The 24332-nt window shown below is 45.7% G+C and overlaps 1 protein-coding gene across 1 annotated transcript; it reads left to right on the top strand.

Annotated features, from left to right (window-relative positions):
• Positions 1-7919: 7919 nt before the first annotated feature.
• Positions 7920-20492, top strand: C16H1orf115 (chromosome 16 C1orf115 homolog). The gene is made up of 2 exons (XM_086342717.1): positions 7920-8301; positions 18023-20492. The coding sequence occupies exons 1-2, from the start codon at positions 8005-8007 to the stop codon at positions 18140-18142; spliced, it is 417 nt and encodes a 138-aa protein (XP_086198843.1). The 5' UTR covers positions 7920-8004; the 3' UTR covers positions 18143-20492.
• Positions 20493-24332: the final 3840 nt, after the last annotated feature.

Below are 24332 nucleotides of genomic sequence, written 5' to 3'. Positions count from 1 at the left end.
ACTAAGATCATGGCATCTGGTCCCATCACTTCATGGGAAATAGATGGGGAAACAGTGGAAACAGTGTCAGACTTTATTTTGGGGGGCTCCAAAATTACTGCAGATGGTCACTGCAGCCGTGAAATTAAAAGACGCTTACTCCTTGGAAGGAAAGTTATGACTAACCTAGATAGCATATTCAAAAGCAGAGACATTACTTTGCCAACAAAGGTCCGCCTAGTCAAGGCTATGGTTTTTCCAGTGGTCGTGTATGGATGTGAGAGTTGGACTGTGCAGAAAGCTGAGCGCCAAAGAATTGATGCTTTTGAGCTGTGGTGTTGGAAAAGACTCTTGAGAGTCCCTTGGAGTGCAAGGAGATCCAACCAGTCCATCCTAAAGGAGACAGGTCCTGGGTGTTCTTTGGAAGGACTGATGCTGAAGCTGAAACTCCAGTACTTCGGCCACCTCATGCGAAGAGTTGACTCATTGGAAAAGACTCTGATGCTGGGAGGGATTGGGGGCAGGAGGAGAAGGGGACGACAGAGGATGAGATGGCTGGATGGCATAACCGACTCGATGGACATGAATTTATGTAAACTCCGGGAGTTGGTGATGGACAGGGAGGCCTGGTGTGCTGCGATTCATGGTGTCACAAAGAGTCGGACATGACTGAGCGACTGAACTGAACTGAACTGAACTGAAACATTGTATTCCCAGAATATCATGGACAGATGTGGCCTGAGAAATCATTCCATTCACACCCTCATTTCTCTGATGAGGAAACAGAGATCAAAGATGTTGTTGTAAGTGGTTTCATCCAATCTGGTCAGAAAGGTTTAGCACTCTGGGCTCTGGAATCCCAACTTATTGTTTTGCCAGTGTTTTCTAAATTCTTCACCAACAAAGTTGAAAAAAGTGAAAGTGTTAGTCACTTCAGTTGTGTCCTACTCTTTTGGACTGTAACCCACCAAGCTCCCCTGTCCATGGAATTCTCCAGGCAAAAATACTGCAGTGGGTAGCCATTCTCTTCTCCAGGTGATATTCCCCAACCAGGGATCAAACCCAGGTCTCCTGCATTGCAGACCAATTCTTTACCATCTGAGCCAGCAAGGAAACCCGAATAAAGTTAGTCACTCCATTGTGTCCAATTCTTTGCGACCCCACGGACTGTAGTCCCTCTTTATATTTCTCTATAAAGGAATATAAAGGAATTCCTTTATATTTGTGGAACCAACTTTATAAGTTTGTTCTATTGAGCTGCATCAGAGTAATAATGCATTTGTCAGTCAAAGATTCAGGTCAGGGTGATATAACCCCTGCCCCCATATTAAATGGATATTCCCAGACCAAAGCACAGAAATGCCAGACCGTTTCCTTAAAAATTTTGACGTATTGAAATTGTTGTTAGCTCCAGTTATTTGGGCTTCTCTCACAGCTCAGCTGGTGAAGAATCCGCCTGCAATGCAGGAGACCCCGGTTCGATTCCTGGGTTGGGAAGATCCACTGGAGAAGGGATAAGTTACCCACTCCAGTGTTCTTGCCTGGAGAATCCCAGGGACGGGGGAGCCTGGTGGGCTGCCGTCTGTGGGGTCGCACAGAGTCGGACACGACTAGAGGGATTTAGCAGCAGCATACACTCCATGGAGTGGCAAAGAGTCGGACACGACTTTCACTTTCACTTTCCAGTTATTACCAGAGAGAACCACTAGAGGGCAGAGAAACCCCCTGTCTGGGATGCAGTGCTTGTGCCCTACAACCCACAGTGGTTGGAATCCTAGGGACCTGCCTGCAGAACAGATATCCCATTGCCCCTGAAAAGTGCTTGTTCTCGTGGCCCACATTCTCTAGATTTAACGAAGAGCATATTTATTTCTTCTGCCTTCTCATGGATTTGAGGCTAAAGTCCTTTGCTGCTTCGGTTGAATTTTGCCCTTTGATTCACTCAGGTTGTTTAATCTGGCTGCAAAGACACCTCAGTTACCTTCCATTGGATCTTTCATATCAAAATGTAATGCTTTCATAAATTTTCTGGAACTTGATAGAATTCTGCATTCTTTTCACATTTTGTGAGTCTAACAGGGTCAAACCCCTAGGAATATTAAAATACCATTTTTTTTAAAACCCATATCTTTTTTTAAATTTATTTATTTTAATTGGAGGCTAATTACTTTACAATATTGTATTGGTTTTGCCATACATCAACATGAATCCGCCACAGGTGTACACATGTTCCCCATCCTGAATCCCCTTCCCACCTCCCTCCCCATATCTTTTATAACTACATTCTTTTATACTGCACATATTTTTCCTCTTAGACTACTGTGATGAGCCAATGGTTTTTCACTGACTCAGTTGTTTTCACTTATTTGTGGTCATTAGTTTTGTGTGTGTGTGCATGTTGAGATTAAAAAGCAGTCTGGCTTTGCAGCCTACTAGCCCATGTAACCTAAAATGCACAATTTTAAAAATAATATTTACTTAATATTGGCTGTACTGGGTCTTTGTTGTTTCACGGTCTTTACTTGCAGCAAGTGGGGCCTACTCTAGTTGTGCTGTGCAGGCCTCTCATCGCTGTGGCTTCTCGTATTGTGGAGCACAGGCCTGTGGCATATGGGGTCTTCCTGGATCAGGGAATGAACCCGTGTCTCCTGCACTAGCGGGCAGGCAGATTCTTATCCACAGAGCCACCAGCCAAAATGCACAATTTTTAAATGTGTCTTTGCTTTCTAGTTAGCAGATATCCCTAGCCCATCTTACACCTTCCTCATCCCAGGCATGCAATCAGCCAGTTTTTCCTAAACCCCATTACCTTTCCATGGAAATTGATTTGAGACCAAACTATTGGCACGAGAGGTGCTTATCTGATTTTATGCTACTAGGATGATATGACCTATAGGCCATTTCAGTAGACAGAGATGGAAAAAAATGTCCACCTCCCAATCTATCTCTCCAGACACACACGTGTGTAATACATTCATAGGCATTTTTAGTTTAGTCCTTATATTACTTCACAACCATAGTATTTAAAATTTTAATTCTATATTTAAACTATAATTATGCCTTCTTTTCTTTTATCATAAAGGACACATATAATTGTCACTGTGAAGCTCTTGATTTATAACAAAGCTAACAGAATTACTAATTTATTTTACTTGCCAATAAAAGGAAAAAGATCCAAAATAGTGATACAGTATGAATAGTAATTATTAAACTGCTAAATGAAAGTAAAATTTGTATTTGTACTTGCTTTTGTACTTAGAGTACACCAGAGGTTATAGAGTAAAATTACTTTGGTTTAGAGAACTCTGAAATAATTCCTCATTCTGGGGTTTAGCGAAGTTCTGTCCAAATGTTTCCATTTCTTTTCGGTTTGAAAGGGTCAGCATTTGACATTTCTGAATTTTTAATATTTTAGTTCCTGCTTTTTACTTTGGGCTATATTCAGCCACTGGCAAAAAATAAGTCAGTTTTAAAACTTCATATCATTAAAACAAATAGAAATAATCATACTATTTCAGTCTTCTGAGTATTGACCAAGAATTTCATTTAGTCATTTTATGGCTCACCTACAATGACTCTAGGCACAGCTATAGGTATAAGATTTATATATGTACATTCTGGACAAACCCAGACAAGCCCATGATGACAAATTCATCCTATTCAATTTCTCTTAATATGTTTAGAATCTACAGTTTCATGTCTCTAGTTAAATTTTCATTGTACTAAATTCTATCCTAATAGAGTTTTTTAATAATCTTCTCTGCTCCCTACACCTACCATATTCGTGTTTCTTCCCTCTTCCTCCTTTCTAATAAATGCATCATTTGTTCTAAGTATTATTATATCAAACTAATTATTTGGTTTTACTATAGACAAGCCAAAATAGTTTTCTGTGTTGCTGTTTTCTAAATACAGTACCAGTTATTAAGATATTTTAATACACATCCAGGAAAAATGGTGTTATTTATTATATTAGAATGTATATACATATATTTGTATTATGCATATTATATTTATATATAAATATTCGAATGATGCACTGTTGGCAAAGGAGAATGCATATCAGTGCAGGTTTTTCAGGTTTAGTCAGAAATATTCTTCTAAGTCATAAGGTCATAATTTTGACTTTTTTCTCTACACATACATTTTTCTGTTATCAATATTCAGTGCAAATAGCTTGGGAGTTTTCCAAGTCATCAGTGGCTTTTGAATAAATCCAACCAAATAAGATGCAATTTTATTACAGTGTTGAAGGATGATTTTGACTATTACATGTTCTACTTTAAGTCTTTGTCCACAGGTGAATTCTGATGTAGAATGATGCACTGGTGGTGGATACAGGGGAGTCTTGGTGAATGGAACTCCAGAGAGTGACAAGCTCTCACGGATGGGCAGGCAGGCGTGCAGCCTGCATTTTCTGGGCAAGTCACTGAGCTGTGTGGGGGACCAGAGACAGGGGCCTGCTTGGCACTGAGAAGTGATGCCTGCGGGTGAGGAGGAAAGAGTCAAGCTTTTAGTTACCTGGGGCTGGCAAGCTAGACTGGAATCTGGAAATGCCCCAAATAGAAAATAAACAAGTCACTTGGCCCTGTGATGGTTCCCTTATCCCCAGAATTGTGCTGAGAAAGCAGCAAAGGGGCTGCACTGGGAAGCACGTGGACTTTCTCAAACTTTCCAACCGTGGTGGATGCCAGAGCCTTGCTGGAGTTGAAGCCAGGGGTGAACAAATGCTGACGCTGTGCGCCAGTTCCCTTCCAGCCCCAGTGCCTATAAGATCAAACACCTTGGCCTCTTGACGCTGGTGACCCAGAAGTTGAGGTTTGGGCTAATCAGAAGTGTTATTGTTGCTGTTCACTCGCTCAGTCGTGCCTGACTCTTTGCGACCCCATGAACTGTAGCCCACCAGGCTCCTCTGTCTGCGGGATTTCCCAGGTAAGAATACTGGAGTGGGTAGCCATTTCCTCCTCCAGGGGATCTTCCCCACCCAGGGATCAAACCCAGGTCTCCCTTGTTGCAGGTAGATTTTTTACTATCTGAGCCACCAGGGAAGCCCCTCTTTCTTTCCAAACTCATATATTTATTGCAAAACAAAAGATATAAAACCTTTATAGGTCTACATATGGAAACTTGATTTTCAATTAAATATCTGTAACTATCTTAGGCAAGTTAATTCAAATAAACAATTGTTTTTAAGACTCTGAGATAGCTTAAGCATTTTTTATTTTAACTCAATAACCGATGATACATTTTCACGAATCTGCCTGCAACTCAGGAGACCCAGGTTCAATCCCTGGGTCGGGAAGGTCCCCTGGAGAAGGGAATGGCTACCCACTCCAGTATTCTTGCCTGGGAACATGCTATCCCTTGGGCTAATTATTAGCAGGTTCCGAATTATTACCAGGAAGGAAAGATTCCTAAGGATGGGCTCTCAGCCCTTTCCACTCCCTTTCCTGGGAGCAGAGGCTAGGAGATGGGCATCCTCCATAGTCCTTTGAGTACTGGCAGGAATTTAACAAGTTAACTTATAATCAGGGGCACTCCTGAGAGTTTTGAAAGGCAGATTAGGGTGAAAGCCCTGTTTCTGCTGTTTTTGCTGCTTCTGCTAGTAAGTATAGCCCTGCAGGTGTTGAATTTCTCTGAGGGAGGAGAGAGGATTAATTTTAAATCAAATTCAAGTCCCTGGGTATTTCATGGAATTGGATATTGTAAGATTTAAAATTATATAAATTGAGAACATATTTGCAACTTTGGATTTTGATTATGAGATTAGAAAAAAAATATGTATACATATATAAGACTGTCATGTAGAAACAAGGGATGTAGAAACAAGGGAAGCACACCCCACTATGAATAACTTCTAAAGAGATGATAGTGAGCAACATAACATGGGTTCTGACTACATCTCCTTGAGTCCTGTTTGCTCACTGATTATAGAGACTTAATCTGGGGATCACTTTTAAATTTGCTCTAGTGTTTTAACAGGTAAGCTAAATGTGGTTGTGATATTTGAAAATTATTTTGTTTGGACAAAAACACACCATATGGGGACTTCCCTGGTGGTCCAGTGGCTAAGATTCCACTTTCCAGTGCAGGGGTTGTGGGTTTGATCCCTGGTCTGGGAACGAAGATCCCACATGCTGTGAGGCAACAAGAGAAGCTCCTGTACTGCAGCAGAGACCCAGTACAGCAAAAAAAAGAAAAGAAAAAAAACCCACAGGAAACAAACAAAACACATTCCATGGACATTTCTCCTATGTCTCCATTTGTTATGTAGTTGGGAGTTGGAGGGTCTCTGAAGCCCATTTTTCACATAGAAAAGGGACGATTAGAGTCTGTTTTTGTTTATAAATTGATAGTTATCTTAGTTAAGTTACAAATCCATAGATCAAGCTTCCCATAATCTTTTAACCTCCAGTACTGTTTTATTTCATTTACAAACCTAGTAAAATTTAACAGTCACTGTAATGGGTTTTCATCATTCACTTCATTTAATTATCTTAAACATTTTAAGTGACTTTTATAAACTTAATATACGTGATTTTCTTTTCAAGTCCTTCAACTTTGTACAGGACTATGTAACTCATAAATATAGTAAATTAATTTATTTTTATATTCCTTTCAAGTTAAACTTATCAGTCTAAAATTATTTGATTTTACAATTTAAGTTGAAATCACAAAACTAATTTTTTATATTCTACTTTGTTAAATTATGACTATTTTATATACTTATAGCAGTATATCCACTGAGCGACTTCACTTTCACTTTTCACTTTCATGCATTGGAGAAGGAAATGGCAACCCACTCCAGTGTTCTTGCCTGGAGAATCCCAGGGAGGGGGAGCCTGGTTGGCTGCTGTCTGTGGGGTCGCACAGAGTCGGACACGACTGAAGTGAGGCAGCAGCAGCAGCAGCAGTATATCCAAACAGTTCTTAAACATATCACACATTTTGATAGTATTAAAATATTAATGAAATGATAATACATTGTTTTTATACTTACTGCTAAATTTCCAAGAATTAACAGGTATTCACCTACATAAGAAAGTAAGATATCCCAAACAGATTGAGATGCACAGTAATCTGAGAATGCATGTCTACCAGAGTGATATTCTTGAAAATTGTGATTTTAAAGATTACTTCATATGATGTCAAATGCTTGCGCCAGAATTAACTTTTCCAGCCCTGTCGGTTTGCTTCCCTTTTTCACCGGCGTCAGACTGTGATGAGCACCATCCACGACTGCTTTGTGCTTCTGAATGTTTCCTTAGCATAGGCACCTGGAGAGTTACAACTGTTTTTCAGAACTCAATAAATATTTTCTGATTGCCTTTCCAATAGCCTATCTCTAGTTTGCATTCCATTGAATACTGTATTATAACCATCCTTTCACCATATCCTCACCACCACTGAATATCGCTCAGTCGTGTCGGACTCTTTGCGACCCCATGGACTGTAGCTCGCCAGGCTCCTCTGTCCATGGGATTTCCCAGGCAGGAATACTGGAGTGGGTTGCCATTTCCTTCTCCAGGGGATCTTCCCGACCCAGGGATCGAACCCAGGTGTCCTGCATTGCAGGCGGACTCTACCGTCTGAGCCACCAGGGAAGCCCGCGCACGATCTTTATTACTATCATCTTTTCCATCATCATCACCATTATCATCATCTCTGCCAGTCTGCACGTGGGCAAAGGAAGTCTCACTAGTTGGGGTTCACTTCTTTCGTTAAGTGCGGTTGAACTTGCTTTGCATGTTAATTGTCCATTAACCTTTAGAGATAGCCCTCACCCAGTGGCTGGGATCCTGGCCGCTGGGACCCGATCAGCCGAAGGCCAGGCTCGATGGAGCCACCGCCATCCCAGGCCCTACGGCCAGGGGGCGCTGCGATGCCAAGTCCTCCCGCCCCGTCCGGGTTGGCCCGGCTGGGCTGGGCCTGGTCTCGCTGGGCAGGGGTGGGCGGCGCGGCTGGAGGTGCGGGCTGGGAGCAAAGGTTGGTGTCCCCGACCTCAGCCGGAGGGCCCGCGGCATCATGACGGTGGGAGCCAGGCTCCGAAGCAAGGCGGCGAGCAGCCTCCCGCGTTGTGGGCCCCTGACCCGGGGGCGAGGGCGGACGGAGGGGGACGAGGAGGCAGCCGCTATCCTGGAGCATCTGGAGAACGGGGCGGAGGCGGCGGAGAGCGAGGCGAGCGCCCGGCGCCCGGGGTCCCGGGGCGCACGGAGGGTGCACCTCGCCGTCCTCCCAGAGCGCTACGAGCCGCTGGAGGAGCAGGTGCCAAGCGAGAAGCCCAAGAAGAGGTACCGGAAGAAGCTGAAGAAGTATGGCAAGGTAGGCATTCCACCGCCCCCAGTGCCCTGGGTTGGGCACCCAGACGTCTGCCAGAGAGCTGGAGTCCGATCCCTGCAAGCCTGACGCTCTCAGCCTCTCTGCCCTGCCCTGCGCCCCTTCTGCTCCCGCGCCCGCCACCGCCCTCCCGCCCCCCGCTATTCTTTCCTGGAGCCCCGAAACGGCTCCGTGAACTGGGCAGTGGGGCGAAAGTGACTGCGGAGAGGGATCGAACTAAACGAGAGGTTTCCCTGCGCACAGGTCCCCGGCTTCCCCCATGCTGGCGGGTGAATAACATTCCCAAGGGTCAATTACCAGGTGGTTCTTGTCCTAGGGGTGTCTTCCCACTCCCCTGTGTAGTCGGGAGGACAGGAATCAGTGTCCCTATTTTACAGATGGGAACACTGAGGAATTAGCGTGTTTTGGTGACTTGTAGAAGACAGCCCAGTTGGAAAGCAAGGAGTTACAACCCAGTTTATCTGTTTTCCAGCAACATCCTCTCAAGGACATCCCATTAGCTGAGAATTGTTGGCGTAGTACTCTTGCCTGGAAAATCCCATGGACGGAGGAGCCTGGTAGGCTGCAGTCCATGGGGTCGCTAGGAGTTGGACACAACTGAGCGGCTTCACTTTCACTTTTCACTTCCATGCATTGGAGAAGGAAATGGCAACCCACTCCAGTGTTCTTGCCTGGGGAATCCCAGGGACGGGGAAGCCTGGTGGGCTGCCGTCTATGGGGCGCACGGAGTCGGACACTACTGAAGCGACTTAGCAGCAGCATTCCCCTAAATATTCTCAAGGTGATTTCCAGGGCCTGGGAGCGCAACAGTCCCTAAGTATTCACTCGTTGAATCTACTTTTCTCCCAGTGTGTTTCTCTGCAAACACACCGTCACTTGCCTGGGGGTGGGGGTGGGGAGGGGGAGAGACAGAGAATATGAATATGGGATACAATGGCAGTTTCTTTCTCAATGATCAAAGCCCCAAAGCAGTTCCCAAGTTCTTCTGCCTGTAAACCCTTAAAGCTCCTGCTGCCTCAGGCCCCTGGAGCCGGACAAGGCAACAGGAGCTCACTCTGTCTTGGCCAAAGGGCAAGGGCTCCACCTCATTTTTGTCCCTCCAGTTATCTGTGTCCTCCAGCAATCTCTTATCGTACATGAAACTGACCAGTCTCCACACCTAGCAACTGAGCTTTGTCATCTTCTTTAAAGGTGTGTCAGCAGCTCTGGGACCAGTAAACAAGTAGGCAGTGGCAAAGTATATTAATAAATCTATATTAGTAAAAAGTATAAAATTGGGACTTTCAGGCTTAGAGTCATGAGAGGATGAATCATCCTTTTTCCTTTTTTTCCCAGTTGAGCACCAAAAAAATCATTGTTTGCCTCAGTTGGTGAACTGATAAATGTGTGAATCCCAGCTCAGAGGCTGGCTGAGCTGAAGATGCTTTGGGAGTTCTAACAATGTGCCAGACGTTGTGCTGAGCACTAGAGATCTAAAATGGGTATGATGTAGTTGTGCCCTAGCAGAGTCTTCCTGGGGAGATGCTGGCATATGGGTCACTGCCCTGGAGCTACATGGAAAGAGCCTGGGCATTTTATCTTCAGGAACAAGGTTGTAAAGTCAAGTTTTTCAGATCAATGGTGACATGGAAACTGGGCACAGAAGGATGAGTCAGGACTTCACAGGTTAATGATGAGGTTCTAGTTCACATTCACTAGCGTGATTATTAGAAAAACAAACAGAAAATTGCAAGTGTTGGCAAGGAGGTGGAAAATTAGAATTCTTGTGTGTTGCTGGCGGAAATGTAAAATGGGGCAGCTGCTGTGGAAAACAATTTAGCATTTCCTCAAAAAATTAAACACAGAACTAACATATGGCTAGTGTATAAATACACAACAAGGACCTACTGTATAAAGCACAGGGAACTAGAGTCAATATCTTGTAATGCTCTTTAATGAAAAACAATCCGAAAAGGAATATGTATGTTGGTGGCACAGTGCTAAAGAATCTGCCTGCCAATGCGAGAGATGAAGGAGACTTGGATTCGATCCCTGGGTTGGGAAGTTCCCCTGGAGGAGGAAATGGCAACCTGCTCCAGTATTCTTGCCTGGAAAATTCTATAGACAGAGGAGGCTGGCAGGCTACAAGTCCGTGGAGTTACAAAGAGTTGAACACAACTGAGCATGCATGCACCATATGTAATGGTAGTTCCAGTAATTCCACTCCTAGCTGTATACCCAAAAAAGAACTGAAAATAGGTACTCAAACAGATATATACGTATACGTGTTCAGAGCAGCATCGCAATAGCCAAAGAGTGGCAACAACTCGAATGTCCATCAATTGATAAGCGGGTAAACAACATGTAGTACACACACACGGTGGAATATTATTCAGCCATGAAAAGGAATCAAGTACATGCTACAACATGGATAAAACATGGTGCTAGTTGAAAGCAGCCAGACATACAGGGTCACATATCATGCATATGATTCCATTTATATAAAATATCCAGAATGGGTAAATCAAGAGAGACAGAAGGCAGATGGTTGCTTGCCAGGGACTGGAGGGAAGGAGAAATGCAGAGTGACTGCTTGCTTAATGTGTATGGCTTTGCCTTTGGGGTTGATGAAAATATTTAGAAGTAGATAGAAGTGGTGGTTGCATACCGTTTTGAATGGGCTCAATGCCACTGAGTTGTTTGCTTGACAATGGTTAATTTTTACATTATGTGAATTTCACCTCACCTAAAACAAACAAACAAACAAGAAAGAATTCCACCAGATAGAAAAAGGATGGGGTACAGGGCAGAGCGCTAGCAGAATCGAGGCAGTGACAGCTTTGCAGGGTCACACGCTGGTTCAGTAGACCAGGAAGCCAGGTGAGGACACTGTCACGTTAGAGGTGGATGTGCCCTTTCTGCCCTTCAGTTCCCAGGGTGCAAATGAGCCACCCCTCTTTGTTGAAAATCCATGACATTAGCCAAGGCTCAGCTAGAAATGTTGGGAGGTGACATTTTGCCAGCTTTCGTCACCAGGCAAAATTTTATCTCACTTCGGTCAGGGGAGTAAGAAGAGATCTGCAGATAGTTCCATGGAAGGGCGAAGAAAGTTCCTTTCTATCTTTTAGCCACTCAAATCCTTCATGCAGGTGCTTTCCTGCTTCTCTTTTTTGGAAAAAAAAAATTTTATTTTTGGCTGTGTTGGGTCTTTGTTGCTGTGCTCAGGCTTCTCTCTAGATTTGGTGAGAAGGAGCTCCTCTCTCGTCGTGATCTGAAACCTTCTCACTGCAGTAACTTCTCTTGTTGCAGAGCATGGGCTCTAAGGCAGTTGGGCTTCAGGAGTTGTGGTGTACTGGCTTATTTACTCCGCAGCGTGTGTTATCTTCCTAGACCAGGGATCGAACCGGTTTCCCCTGCATTGCAAGGCGGATTCTTAAGCACTGGACCACCAAGGAAGCCCTCCTGCTTCTATGTACAGAAAGGTGTTTGGCTTTTGTGAACTGTCCTAGGATAGGCCCCCTACCCTCTGCTAACCCGTGGCCCTGAGTAGGGTCACCCCAGGGCTGTTCTGGGTCCAGTGTCTGGCAGGAAGCTCTGGGCTCTGAAGGCTGGGTGCCCAGGACTCTTGGTGGTCAGGGGCCCCAGTTGATTTTGAAGTACTAGAATATTCAGATGGAGCCTGGGTTGCTGGGAAAGTGCCTGTTTTTTGAGTGAAGGAGGCGGAAGTACTTCTTTGGTCTTACAGTCTGCCGGGTGCTCCATTGCACACACAACGTGCCATAGCTCTGACTCCTCTTAACGACCTTGGAAAGCCCACAGACTCCCATTATGCAGTGAAGGAAACTGGAGTTTCAGGAAGTTAAGCTCTTTGTTCAAGGCTGCACAGCTTGAGAGAAGCCGAGCTGGGCATCAGGACCCTCTCCTGGCCTCTGCCTATGCAGAAGCAGTTAGGATGGAGGCAGGAGCGGGTTAAGGGCACCAAACCCCAAACGTAGGTTCAAATAGGAGGTCATCTTTCCCAGGCACCTCTGGGAGCCACAGGAAGAGGTGTAGGTTTAAAAAGTTACTAAATTTTGTTAATCGGGCTGCTTGAAGGGAGTTAGGAGAGGGGAAACACAGGGTGTGGAATGACCTTGAGCTCAAGAAGGTATTGGCCCCATGTCTATGTGGGGTTAGGACACGGGCCTGGAGCCGGACTGCCAGGTACAAGCTGTGCTCAGCCTCCTGCTGGTTGTGTGCCCTTGGGCTCTGCTCTCCTTTCTGCCTTGGTTTCTCTGTCACATGGGCTGTGGTAAGGAGTGAATGAGTTCATCCACGCAGAGGTCTCAGAGTGCACCTGGAATGTGATGACAGTTCTATGACTGCTGCTGACTGTTTTCTAAGAGATGGAGGAGAGGCCGCATACGACTGGTTCTTTTCTGATTTTGTTTAATGAGCTGTATCTCAGGGGGAAAAAAATCAGCTCCCTGGAGAAGGAAACGGCAACCCACTCCAGTATTCTTGCCTGGAGAATCCCATGGACAGTGGAGCCTGATGGGCTACATACAGTCAGTCCATGGGATCGCAAAGAGTTGGATATGACTGAGCGACTAACACTTAGCTGACCAGCCACCTCAGCTTTGTGCCTGGGGTGTGAAGACTGGATTTTATATTCCGGGGAAAAGGCCCTTTGTTGAGAACTGGTTTCCTTTTGGAAACTGGACCCCGACATCCTTGGGGATTAGTTGAATGCCTGGGAACCCCTAGAAAAGCCACATTCCCTGTATTAGATTCCCTGTAACAGATTACCACAAATACAGTGATTTAAGACGACACAAACTTGCTTTCCTACAGTTCTGGAGACCAGAAGTCCAAAATTGGCCTTTCTGAGCTTCCGTCAGCAAGCTGATTCCTTCAGGAGGCTCCAGGGGAAAACCGTTTCTTTGTTCTTTTCAGGTTCTAGAGGTGCCCCCCTCCCCGCCACCCTGCTCCACGTCCAAGGCCACTGGCATAGCATCTGCAGATCTCTTTCTCTCTGTCCCTTTGCTTCTGTCACTGCATTGCCTTCTCTCTGAGTCCTCCAGAATCACTTTTATAAGACTGGCTGTTCTTATTTGGATCCTTACATTAATAAAGATATAAGAATCCTTATAATGATCGGGCTCCCCTAGATAATCCACAATCCATGGTAGTCCCTCCAATTCAAGATCCTTCATTAACTGATGTCTGCAAAGTCCCTTTTGCCAAATGAGTTGGCCTATACACAGATTCTGGGGATTCGGACTCTCGGAAGAAGGCATTATCCAACCCTCCACACTGTCCTGTGATCCCCCAGGCCCCTTTGCCCTTCTGAGACATCATTTGGTTTGAAAAAACTCTACTCAGATCAAAGATTGCAAAATCGCTCCCTCCAGTGACACTGAATTGGTCGATGGTAATATTTTGCATTTCTTTGCATCACATTTCTCAAGTTCTGTGTTTTGACTATGTTCTAGCTAATGAGCTATTTTAGTAACATCTTTTTCTCACGGCAAAGATAAGTGACAAGCAGTTTTTTTAAAAATAGCAGGCAGAAGGAAGTGGATGTACAAATACCCATAATGTCAAGTTTAATGAAGGCAGTCCGTGATTCTAGGTGCTTTCCTTATAAAGGGTGCTCTGGACTGTTAGAGGACAACTTTTGTGGTTATTTCAAACAGATAAGTAAAATTCTCTGAATCTTATCACACATTTATAGAGATGTATCTTTGAGTAGCATCACCTCTCTATCCCGGACACACACCCTAATACCCCACTGAGAAGTTGATGACACAGTGTCCCAGGAATCAGTGTCTAAAAATGCCATCAAAATTACTTTCATCTCTCAGAACTCCTCCTTTGGCCTGAGATCAACCAAAGGAAACACTCAGGCCCTTTCTGGATGCTGGGCATACAGTATCGAGCAGGACCTCATTCTGTTATCCCAAGGTCGATGAAAGCCAAAATAAGCCAGAAATCATAGGAAAGTACAGTCTTAAGAAACTTCCCTGAACAGACAACAAAATATCTTAGATTTTAAAATTACTACCACAAACCGAAACTACCATAAAGTAAAAAGAAGCAGAGGTTATTTTCCAGTACTGCCGGATTTGGTGCCAGGCAGTGTTCTAGTGGGCTTCGCTCGTAAAGAACCCGCCTGCCAATGCAAGAGATAAGGGTTCAATCTCTGGGTAGGGAAAATCTCCTGGAGAAGGAAATGGCTACCCACTCCAGTATTCTTGTCTGGGAAATCGCATGAACAGAGAAGCCTGGTGGGCTGTAGTCCATGAGGGTCTCAGAAGAGTCAGACACAACTTAGCAACTAAAAAAACTGTTCTAAGTACTTTCCTTGCATAAACCCATTTAATCCTCTTTATCCAGTGAGGTGGTCACCAAATATTATATAGGTGAAGACACTGAGGCCAAGGAAAGTTAAGTAAGTGACGGGGGGTGGACTTTATGCCCAAGCTACAAGCAACTGCAAGGTTACATCTGCCTTCGTGAAAGAAGGGAAGTGTATGTGGGAGTGAAGGACACAGATCCTGAGATGAGATTTCTTTGGGATTGAAGTTCAGCTCTGCCTCTTACCAGCTGTATAATCACAAATAAACTTAACTCCCTGGTGCTTCCCTCTTGTTGAAGCCTAATAACCAAAGGCCTCTAGGAACATACGAGTAGCCAGTCGAAGTTAGATTTGTCTATTTGTTGCAGCAAGGAAGAGTGTTTGCCAGAGGAATCATGAGTCCTCAAAAAGTAGAGACCTCAAATAGAGAGGTAGATATTTGAGTAGGAGCCAAAGATATAAATTTGGGATTTATCAGCATACAGGAAATACTCAAAGTCATTGGAAATGGATGACATCACCTGTGGAGAAATTCTAGGCCAAAACATGTTTTAAAATAAAAAATAAGGAACAGTACTGAAGAATAACATTTTAAAGTTTGATTGAAGGAATAATCCAGTGAAGAAACCTGAGGAGGGCCATTAAAAAAAGAACAAAATAATGCCATTTGCAGCAACATGTGTGGATGTAGAGATCATCATACTAAGTGAAATAAGTCAGAGTCAAATATCATATGATGCCACTTATGTGTGGGCCTTCCTTTGTGGCTCAGCTGGTAAAGAATCCGCCTGCAATTCAGGAGACCTGGGTTCAATCCCCGGGTTGGGAACATCCCCTGTAGAAGGGAAAGGCTACCCACTCCAGTATTCTGGTCTGGAGAATTCCATGGACTGTGTAGTCCATGGGGTTGCAAAGAGTCAGACACGACTGAGCAACTTTCACTTTCATATGTGGAAACCAAAAAAAAAAAAAAGAGGGATAACAAATGAACTTATTTACAAAACAGAAATAAACTCACAGGCATAGAAAACAAGCTTATGGTTACCAGAGGGGGAGGAGGGATAAGTTAGAAATTTTGAATTAGCATATACACCACTGTACATAAAATAGATAAACAACAAGAACCTACCCTATAACACAGGGAACCATATTCAATATCTTATAATGACCTATAATGGAAAAAATCTGAAAAAGTCTCTACATATAGATGGATATATAATATATCCTTTTTACAATGTTTCAGACATACAGCAAATGATCCTGTCATATATATATATATATTGCCTGGAGAATCCCCATGGACAGAAGAGCCTGGCAGACTACAGTCTGTGGGGTCACAAAGAATTGGACACAACTAAGTGACTAAGCACAGCACACACATATACAGATATATTTACCCCACTCCAGTCCTCTTGCCTGGAAAATCCCATGGGCGGAGGAGCCTGGTAGGCTGCAGTCCATGGGGTCATGAAGAGTCAGACACAACTGAGTGGCTTCACTTTCACTTTTCACTTTCATGCACTGGAGAAGGAAATGGCAACTCATTCCAGTGTTCTTCCCTGGAGAATCCCAGGGATGGGGGAGCCTGGTGAGCTGCTGTCTATGGGGTCGCACAGAGTCAGACACGACTGAAGTGACTTAGCAGCAGCAGCAGCTGTATATCTGAAACACTGTAAATCAACTATACTTCAATTTTAAAAATGTTAAAAAATAGAAAAGAAAGCTGAAGAAGGGCTTCGTGTGAGGTAAGGGAAAAATCAAAATGACTGTTTGATGAAGTATCCAAAGCGGCCAAGAGTCAGGGGGAAGACAGAAAGGTGCTCGTTGGCTCAGACAACATGGTGGTGGCAGATGGCCATGGCCAATCCGTCCTGGATGGGTCAGAGTAGAGGACGAAAGAATAAGGAGGGGGGAAGTAGAGGCAGTGTGTGCAGATGACTCTTTCCATTGGTTTGGCGTGATGTGGGCAGGACCTAGAGAAGGCCGTGGAATTAAGGGGACAGCTGAGCATATGTGTGAGCTAAGGGGGGTGATCCAATGGGGAGGAAGAGGGTGATGATGTTGGAGAAGGGAAAGCTGGAGGGAAGGGGAAGAGGGTACTAAAAGCAAGTAGCAAAGGAATGGCTGTAGGGGTACTTTTTCCCCCTGGGACATGGCTAGGTGGGAGGAGAAGTTAGGGCAGGTGTAGACAGTGGTAGAGCATGACTGGGTTCCCCAGTGACTTCTGAGACTTTCAGTGAGAGATAAAGTGGGATCATCTAATGAAGGTATGGACACAGTGTGCGTTCGTGTGTCCTGGGGGCTTGTGGAGAAAGGAAGACGTAAGAAATCCTACCTGGGAGAGAGGGACAGTCAGCCTACTGGACCAATGGACCAGGCTGGTCAGGCGGTGTTGGTGTCAGAGTGAGGCTTGCAATTGTGACCAGGGATTTTAAGTGGTCATTGGAGCTGGAAGCATTGAGGACGGACAGACAAGATGTATGGTGACATCCAGGTCACCTCCACAAATGCCGTCGTCATGGAGACAGAAGTTGGGGGTGGGGAGAGAAAGGGGGAGGGGCAGCAGCACTGTCAGTATTAGCTGGTGGTGGTGGTCTTCATTCCTTTGTTGCGACTGCACTTGAATCCCTTGGATACCCTCTGACTGGCACCAAGCCTTGAAGACAAGGAAGAGGTAGAGTGGATACCAAGAAAGTAAGGCCCAGCCCTTACCATTAAGGAGTGTAGAGTTGTATCAGGAACCCCAAACCATGGGCACAATGACAGAGCTGCGGGAGACTTTAGAGACACAACATGTGGGTCAGACGGGGCGTGTCCTGGGCTGAGACGGAGGACTGGGTGGCTTTCAGCTCAGGTGAATGAAGGAAGACTTGACCCAGCCCTCCTCCGATCCAGTAACAGAGGACAGTAGGCTTTGTTTCAAATAATACAACACTATCGGTTTGGTTTAAAATTTTACAAATATTTATTAGGCTGTGCCAGGTCTTAGTCGTGACATGTGAGATCTAGTTCCCTGACCAGGGACTGAACCCAGGCCTCCAGCATTGGGAGCATGGAGTCTCTGCCACTGGATCACTAGGGAAGTCCCCTGGTTTGGTTTTAGAACTAGCAGCTTCACGGTTGTCTCCAAGAAGATCTTTGAATTACCTGGAAACTTGTGGGGCTGGCAAGCCCTTGTCAAGGTGCTGAGGTCTGTTCTGATCCCCCGCGTGTTCTTCTGATGGGGTTCCATGTGGGGTGCCAGAGAGGTGGGAAATTGCTGACTTGCTCGTTTGCCCTGGGGAAGTGAGGCGAGATGACTCTGTATGTATGGCACCATTATGCATGAAAGATCACAAAGTTGCCTCATCTAACCCTTTGCTTTTCTCCTCTGTTCCTAAAAAATAGAATGTTGGGAAGGTTATCACCAAAGGATGCCGCTACATCGTGGTCGGCCTGCAGGGATTCGCCGCCGCCTACTCTGCCCCATTTGGCGTGGCCACCAGCGTGGTGTCGTTCGTCCGCTAGTGGGAGCTGCCTGGGTGGACCCTGCAAAAATAATCGGAAGCCTCTGTTCTGGGAACAGTCCAAACCCAGGAGCATTTCAGACTTGAACCCACAGAATACTCGGAAGAGAAAAAACTGTCTTGGTTGAACTGGATGAATGTCATGGATGAGTCATCCCCATCCATCTGCTGAGCTTCCACATCTCTTGGACACAGGTGGCCCTACTGGACAATCCTGCAGAGAATTAGGCTGAGGTCGGGTTTGGGATTAGCAAGAGTTTGCTAAAACTGGAGCTCCCCATGAAAGATGGCAGGGAGTGGCTGAGAGGCAAACACTTGGCCGGAGCCAGTGCTCTGGGTGGGCAGCAGAGTGGTGAATAGGGATGGGGTGGGAGGTGGGGGATTTTGATTTGGAGTGAGCCAATTTGCTCGATTCTGAAAGTTCTCAGGCTCACAGAGCTCCCAGGCCGTGCCTGCCTCGGTTCTGAGAGTACCCAAGGAACTGTTTGTTCCTAAAGTCATCCCCCCATCTCCTTTCTGCACTCCTTTGCCACCAGAAGTTTAATTACAGGCTTGAGAAGAAGGAGGAAAGAAAAATCTCTTTGAAGGCGCCGATGCTTTGAAAACCATGCTGACACTGTGTCATGACTGTTTCAAGTAGATGAAAGCTTGTCACTTTCACCTTCTCTGACATGAGTGTGCAGGTGGTGATGGGGGAAGGAGGATCAGCAAGTTCAAGTGCAGGTTGTTTGAGGGAGGGAGGGCTCCTAAGGGCGGCCAGGCCCAGTCCAGACCATTCCAGCCTGGCCGCGTGTGGGGCTGGCCAGACCCGCCTGCAGGCAGATAGCCAGCTGAGGTCATGGGCTTCCTGACCCAGCTGCCAGGTACCATCAGCCCCGTCATCCTTGGCATCAAACCGACAGCGGGTGCTCTGTCTTGAGAGAAAAACACCTAGAAAGGAAGTGTATGATTTAGAAAAGGAACCAGAAAGTAGGAGAAGGTATGAAGGAAGCAGAAGGAGGATGCTGGATGAGAGAAGTGGAAGCACGGGGACCAGCTCTGGGTTATCAGTGTTGAAAAGTCTTAGGCTCTGGATGTGGGCGAGGGGAGGCTACGTGGTCAGTGGTGCCACGCTGATGCTTCCAGACCCTCTGAGGCCCGTGAGCTCACATTGGCTGCCCTTGGAGTAGACTTTCCTCTCCTGTGCTGCCCAATTTGACATCATCTCAGCTGGATTCAAAAAGATGGGGTGGGTGAGAGTCCTCGGCCTGGAGGATGATCTGTGGACTGCCACTGAGTCATTGGATAGGGAGGTGCCCACTGCCAACCCCCATAACACGCCCCTGTTCTGACCTGGTTTCCAGAATAATAATTTCCAGTTCGAAATAGTTATTATGAACCAGGCTGCAGGTTAGGTGATGACACCTACTTGTTGCCCTGTGAAGTTTTCCTGGGGAATGAAGGCTCAGTTGCTCACGCTTCACCCATCAAACCTAGCCAGGAAGTGGAGAAAGTTGGAAGACAGACAGACAGATGGATAGAAAGAGGAATGAGTGGAGGGGAGATTGTTGTAGCTGTGAAGCTAGATTCTGCTTCACATCCTGGAGGCTCATCATTGAAGGTGAGCTGGGACCTAATTCCTGCATCATTCATATTTGTGAGGAAAAGAGAATAGAAATGGCCCTGTGTTAGCACCAATGGCACATTTTCACACATGTAAGATAATTATAGCATGCCCTGCCACACTGGGAGTCAGGGAAAAGGAGACATCAGGGGAAAGAAAAGCAGAGCTTCGTTTAGTGGGGAAGAGAGTCAGGACTGCTGATCACAGGAAAGGCAGATGGGGGAAGGAGCCTGCGTGGGTTGGGAGCACACCTTCCTGGTGGCTCAGCGCTGCAGACTTGACCCAGAGAACCCTGTTGAGTTTCTCGGGGGACCTCAAGTGTGGCCTGGGAGGGACAAGAGCGGCCAAGGCCCATCCAAGGGCGAGCTTCCCACTCCAGCCCCAAGTTAGAGACACTGTAAGGCCAAACACATTTGGCCCCTACGTTTTGGAATTCTGGTTAAGAATTAACCCAGAAATTGCAAAAGTTGAAACTTTCCAGGACCATCCCTGTGAAGGTCTGTGCACAGAAAATGAACCGTTCTAAGCACTCAGCTGAGTTGTCATTTCCTCCAAGACAGGGTACCCATGCTGCAGCTTACTTTTCTGCCTTTTCTTTCTCTTCAGTTTTTGTTTTTTTTTTAATATCAGCATCCACACTCTACTAAAAATTGAATTTTAGAGCTTTCCCTTTACATGATTGACCAAGAGGCTTCTTTTGTATGTTTTCTTCATCATAGTCTGTAAATAAAAGACCTGATTTGTCTAATGTTTCTGCGTGTGAAGTTTTTCTCCTCCACCCCAGAGAGTGAGGGACACGTCCCTGGGGCCCCCACCAGGAGCCCAAGGCTTCTCCCCAAGACCAAGGGAAGGGATAGGGACTCTGACTCCCTGGACTCAAGGTTGGGGGGAGTGAGTTCTCCAGAAGCTCAGTAGAAGAGGTGTCTATGTAGGGGCCTCAGCTCATGTGTTGGTTAAAAATGATTTCCAGAACCTCCGATTTGGATTTAGAGAGTCTAGAGTGGGGCCAGGAATCTGCATTTTCTACCACAGTCTAGAAGATTCTGAAGTAGTCACTGACCTGCCTGAACTGGGAGATGCTGGTGCCAGGGACAGCTGCAGGTTGCATGGGCCAGTGGGCTCCAAAATGGAACCTGGGGTCAGCCAGGTGTCAGTGCTTGATGAGCCCATGAAACATGCATACTCATTCAGCCCTACCGGAGCATCCGGACGAGCTGTCATTACACTTCCAGGCAGGGTAGGGGCCACGCATGTCAACCCACCCTGAGGCTTAGGACAAAGCAGAAGCCAGATCCCAGAGGTCCTCCGTTGCCTTGGAATCACCCACACTGGCCCCTTGCCCACCACCTGTGCTTTGTTGGAGAAGCTCCAACTGGTGTCTGACCAAGAAGCACCCGGAAGCAGGATTTGAACTCACACCTCCCTGTGCATTCACCAATATTCCTGGGCATGCAGTGCCCTCAGCAGAAAGCGGTTGTGGGGCTGGGAAGCCATCAGTGCAATTTTAGATTCAGGCAGCTGCTGTGACAGGTTTTGCACCTGCCATGCCTCCCCCATCCTTCTACAAGAGCAGAGATGAACTGAATTTAACTTTGTGATGCCATCATCCCCCAAAATGTTGTGAAACGGTTATAGATGTTCCTGTAAGTTTATTTCATAATGCCATGCCCTCCTCCAGGGGATCTTCCCGACCCAGGGATTCAAACCAGTGTCTCCTGCAGCTCCCACATTGCAGGTGGATTCTTTATTGCTGAGACACCGGGAAAGCCCAATACAAATTATACACAGAGTTAAAACAAATGCCCTCAGCATCCTTGTATAGGCTGCATCTGAGAGGCTCCATGATTTTGCCAAAAGCCTAGATGGTTCCTGAATAAGAAAAGCTCAAACTCCCTGATCACTCATGGTGGAAATGGGGAAAAATTAATAATGCGTGGCCCAACAATCCCACTACTGGGCATATAGCCTGAGAAAATCATAATTGGAAAAGACACGTGTACCCCCCAATGTTTGTAGCAGTGCTATTTACAATAGCTAGAACATGAAAGCAACCTAGATGTCCATCAACAGATGAACAGATAAAGTTGTGGTACATATATACAATGGAATATTATTCGGACATAAAAAGGAACACATTTGAGTTAGTTCTAATGAGGTGGATGAACCTAGAGCCTGTTATAGAGTAAAGTAAGTCAGAAAGAGAAAAAACAAATTTTGTGTATTAACGCTTATATATGGAATCTGGAAAAATGGTGCTGATGAACCTATTTACCGGGCAGGAATAGAGACTTAAACATAGAGAACGGACTTTGGACACAGCAGGGGAAGGAGAGGGTGGGTCGAATTGAGAGCATAGCATTGAAACGTATACATTATCACATATAAAATAGATAGCTAATGGGAAGTCGCTGTATAACATAGGGAGCTCAGTCCAGTGCTCTGTGACAACCTAGAGGGGTGGGATGGGGTGGGAGGTGGTGGGGGGGAGGTTCAAGAGGTAAGGGACGTGTGTATATTATGGCTGATTCACACTGTGGTAAGCAAGACAATGTTGTAAATCAATTATCCTCCAATTAAAAATAAATTTAAAAAATAAAAACAAACTACAAAAAAATAATACACGGATATTGCTTGTAAGAGGCAAAGTTGTTTTTGAGCCAAGCCACTCCATCATAACCAAAGAGAAAGAAAGTCTCTTTAGATTTTCTAGAATGTGCAGTGCTGGAACCCAGTGGGTGCACAAGCCACACAGGAGCGGAGGGAGAGGGAAGAGGAATGGAGGCGAAGGCAGAGGCTTGCCTGCCCAACGCCCCAGGGCTGCCGGGTGCCCTGCACCCTGCAGTTCCATCTAGAGACAGACTTCAGGACCAGAACCCACCACCTTCGAGCACTGGCTCTGCTTTTTTTTAAGTTGTTTCTCAGGTGATTCCTCTTGCAGCATCTGTTGACAAGGCTCTAAATAAATGTATCTGGTTCAAAGCAGACAGAAGAATCAGGGCAAATGTGCTGACAGACACAGAGCTGAGAGGGCATGCTTTCTTCCCTTGCTTGCCCTGTAATTCCAGAGTGAACCACTTCCATGCAGACTAGCTTTCCTCATTGAAAGTGAAGGGAGATGACTTGTATTGTTTTTGTTTGGGTTCCTATGGAAGATGTTTAGAATTGCTGCAGAAGTAGAATGTGGTGATATAACCTTTCTTTTCCTTCCCTCCTTTCCCCAGGGAGACCTGTCCATCAGAAAAACCCTTTACTTGTTCAACTTCGTTAATCATTTAAAGAGTCTTGAGTTAGGTATTTGCTTCCCAGGTGGCTCAGTGGTAAAGAATTTGCCTGTCAATACAGGAGACACAGGAGATGTGGGTTTGATTCCGAGTTGAGAAGATCCCTTGGAGTAGGAAATGGCAACCTGCTGCAGTATTCTTGCCTCAAAAATTCCATGAACAGAGGAACCAGGCGGGCTTCAGTCCATGGAGTCACAAAAGAGTCAGACATGACCCAGCGACTGAGCAAGCACACACAAGTTAGGGATTATCACGCCCACAGGAAAGGAACTAGGAAGCAGAGACATTTTATACTGTGGGCAATGGTTTGTGTATTTTGAGGTCTTTGAAGTTGAAAAGGGCATAGATGATTTATGCACTTTTCGTCATCACTATTGTTTTTCCAAACAAAATCAGACTTGAATTTGTGTTTCTTCATTTCATTTCAGTAAATCAGTGAGCTGCTCCTGTGGTTGGACTCCATGCTACCTGCTCCCCCAGTCATGGCTTTGTTGTCAGTAGGATCAGAGAAGGGAACCAAGATGCAACAAACACCTACTAGATACTAGGCTGTAAAGAAAAAAATGTCGCCTGTCATTCCAGTTCTGCAAGGATCAAGCCATTGACCATTGCAGATGCCCAACTATAGGGCACTGCCCTCGAGGGGAGTTCAGGATGGGGAAAAGAGGAAGCAACCTGTGCTTTGGATATACTGGCTCAAAAGTTAGCATGCATATCTAAGGAAAAAATTTCAATGACCTAAGATTCTCCCATCTTGTCATGCATCAGTTCAGTTCAGTCGCTCAGTCGTGTCTGATTCTTTGCGACCCCATGAATTGTAGCACGCCAGGCCTCCCAGTCCATCACCAACTCCTGGAGTTCACTCAAACTCATGTCCATAGAGTCGGTGATGCCATCCAGCCATTTCATCCTCTGTTGTCGCCTTCTCCTCTTGCCCCCAATCCCTCCCAGCATCTGAGTCCTTTCCAATGAGTCAACTCTTCACATGAGGTGGCCAAAGTACTAGAGTTTCAGCTTCAGCATCATTCCTTCCAAAGAAATCCCAGGGCTGATCTCCTACAGAATGGACTGGTTGGATCTCCTTGCAGTCCAAGGGACTCTCAAGAGTCTTCTCCAACACCACAGTTCAAAAGCATCAATTCTTCGGCGCTCAGCTTTCTTCACAGTCCAACTCTCATATCCATACATGGCCAATGGAAAAACCATAGCCTTGACTAGACAGACCTCATGCATAGAAAAGCACTAAAACCATTAACTTGAAATGTCTGATCTTTGTGATTATCAATCATATTTTTATGCCTGATTGC

Source organism: Bos grunniens, chromosome 16, assembly GCF_055505025.1.
Source record: "Bos grunniens cultivar Pamir isolate PY7600 chromosome 16, Bosgru_T2T1.0, whole genome shotgun sequence".
NCBI lineage: Eukaryota > Metazoa > Chordata > Mammalia > Artiodactyla > Bovidae > Bos > Bos grunniens.
This window is presented reverse-complemented; position numbering and strand designations above follow the sequence as displayed.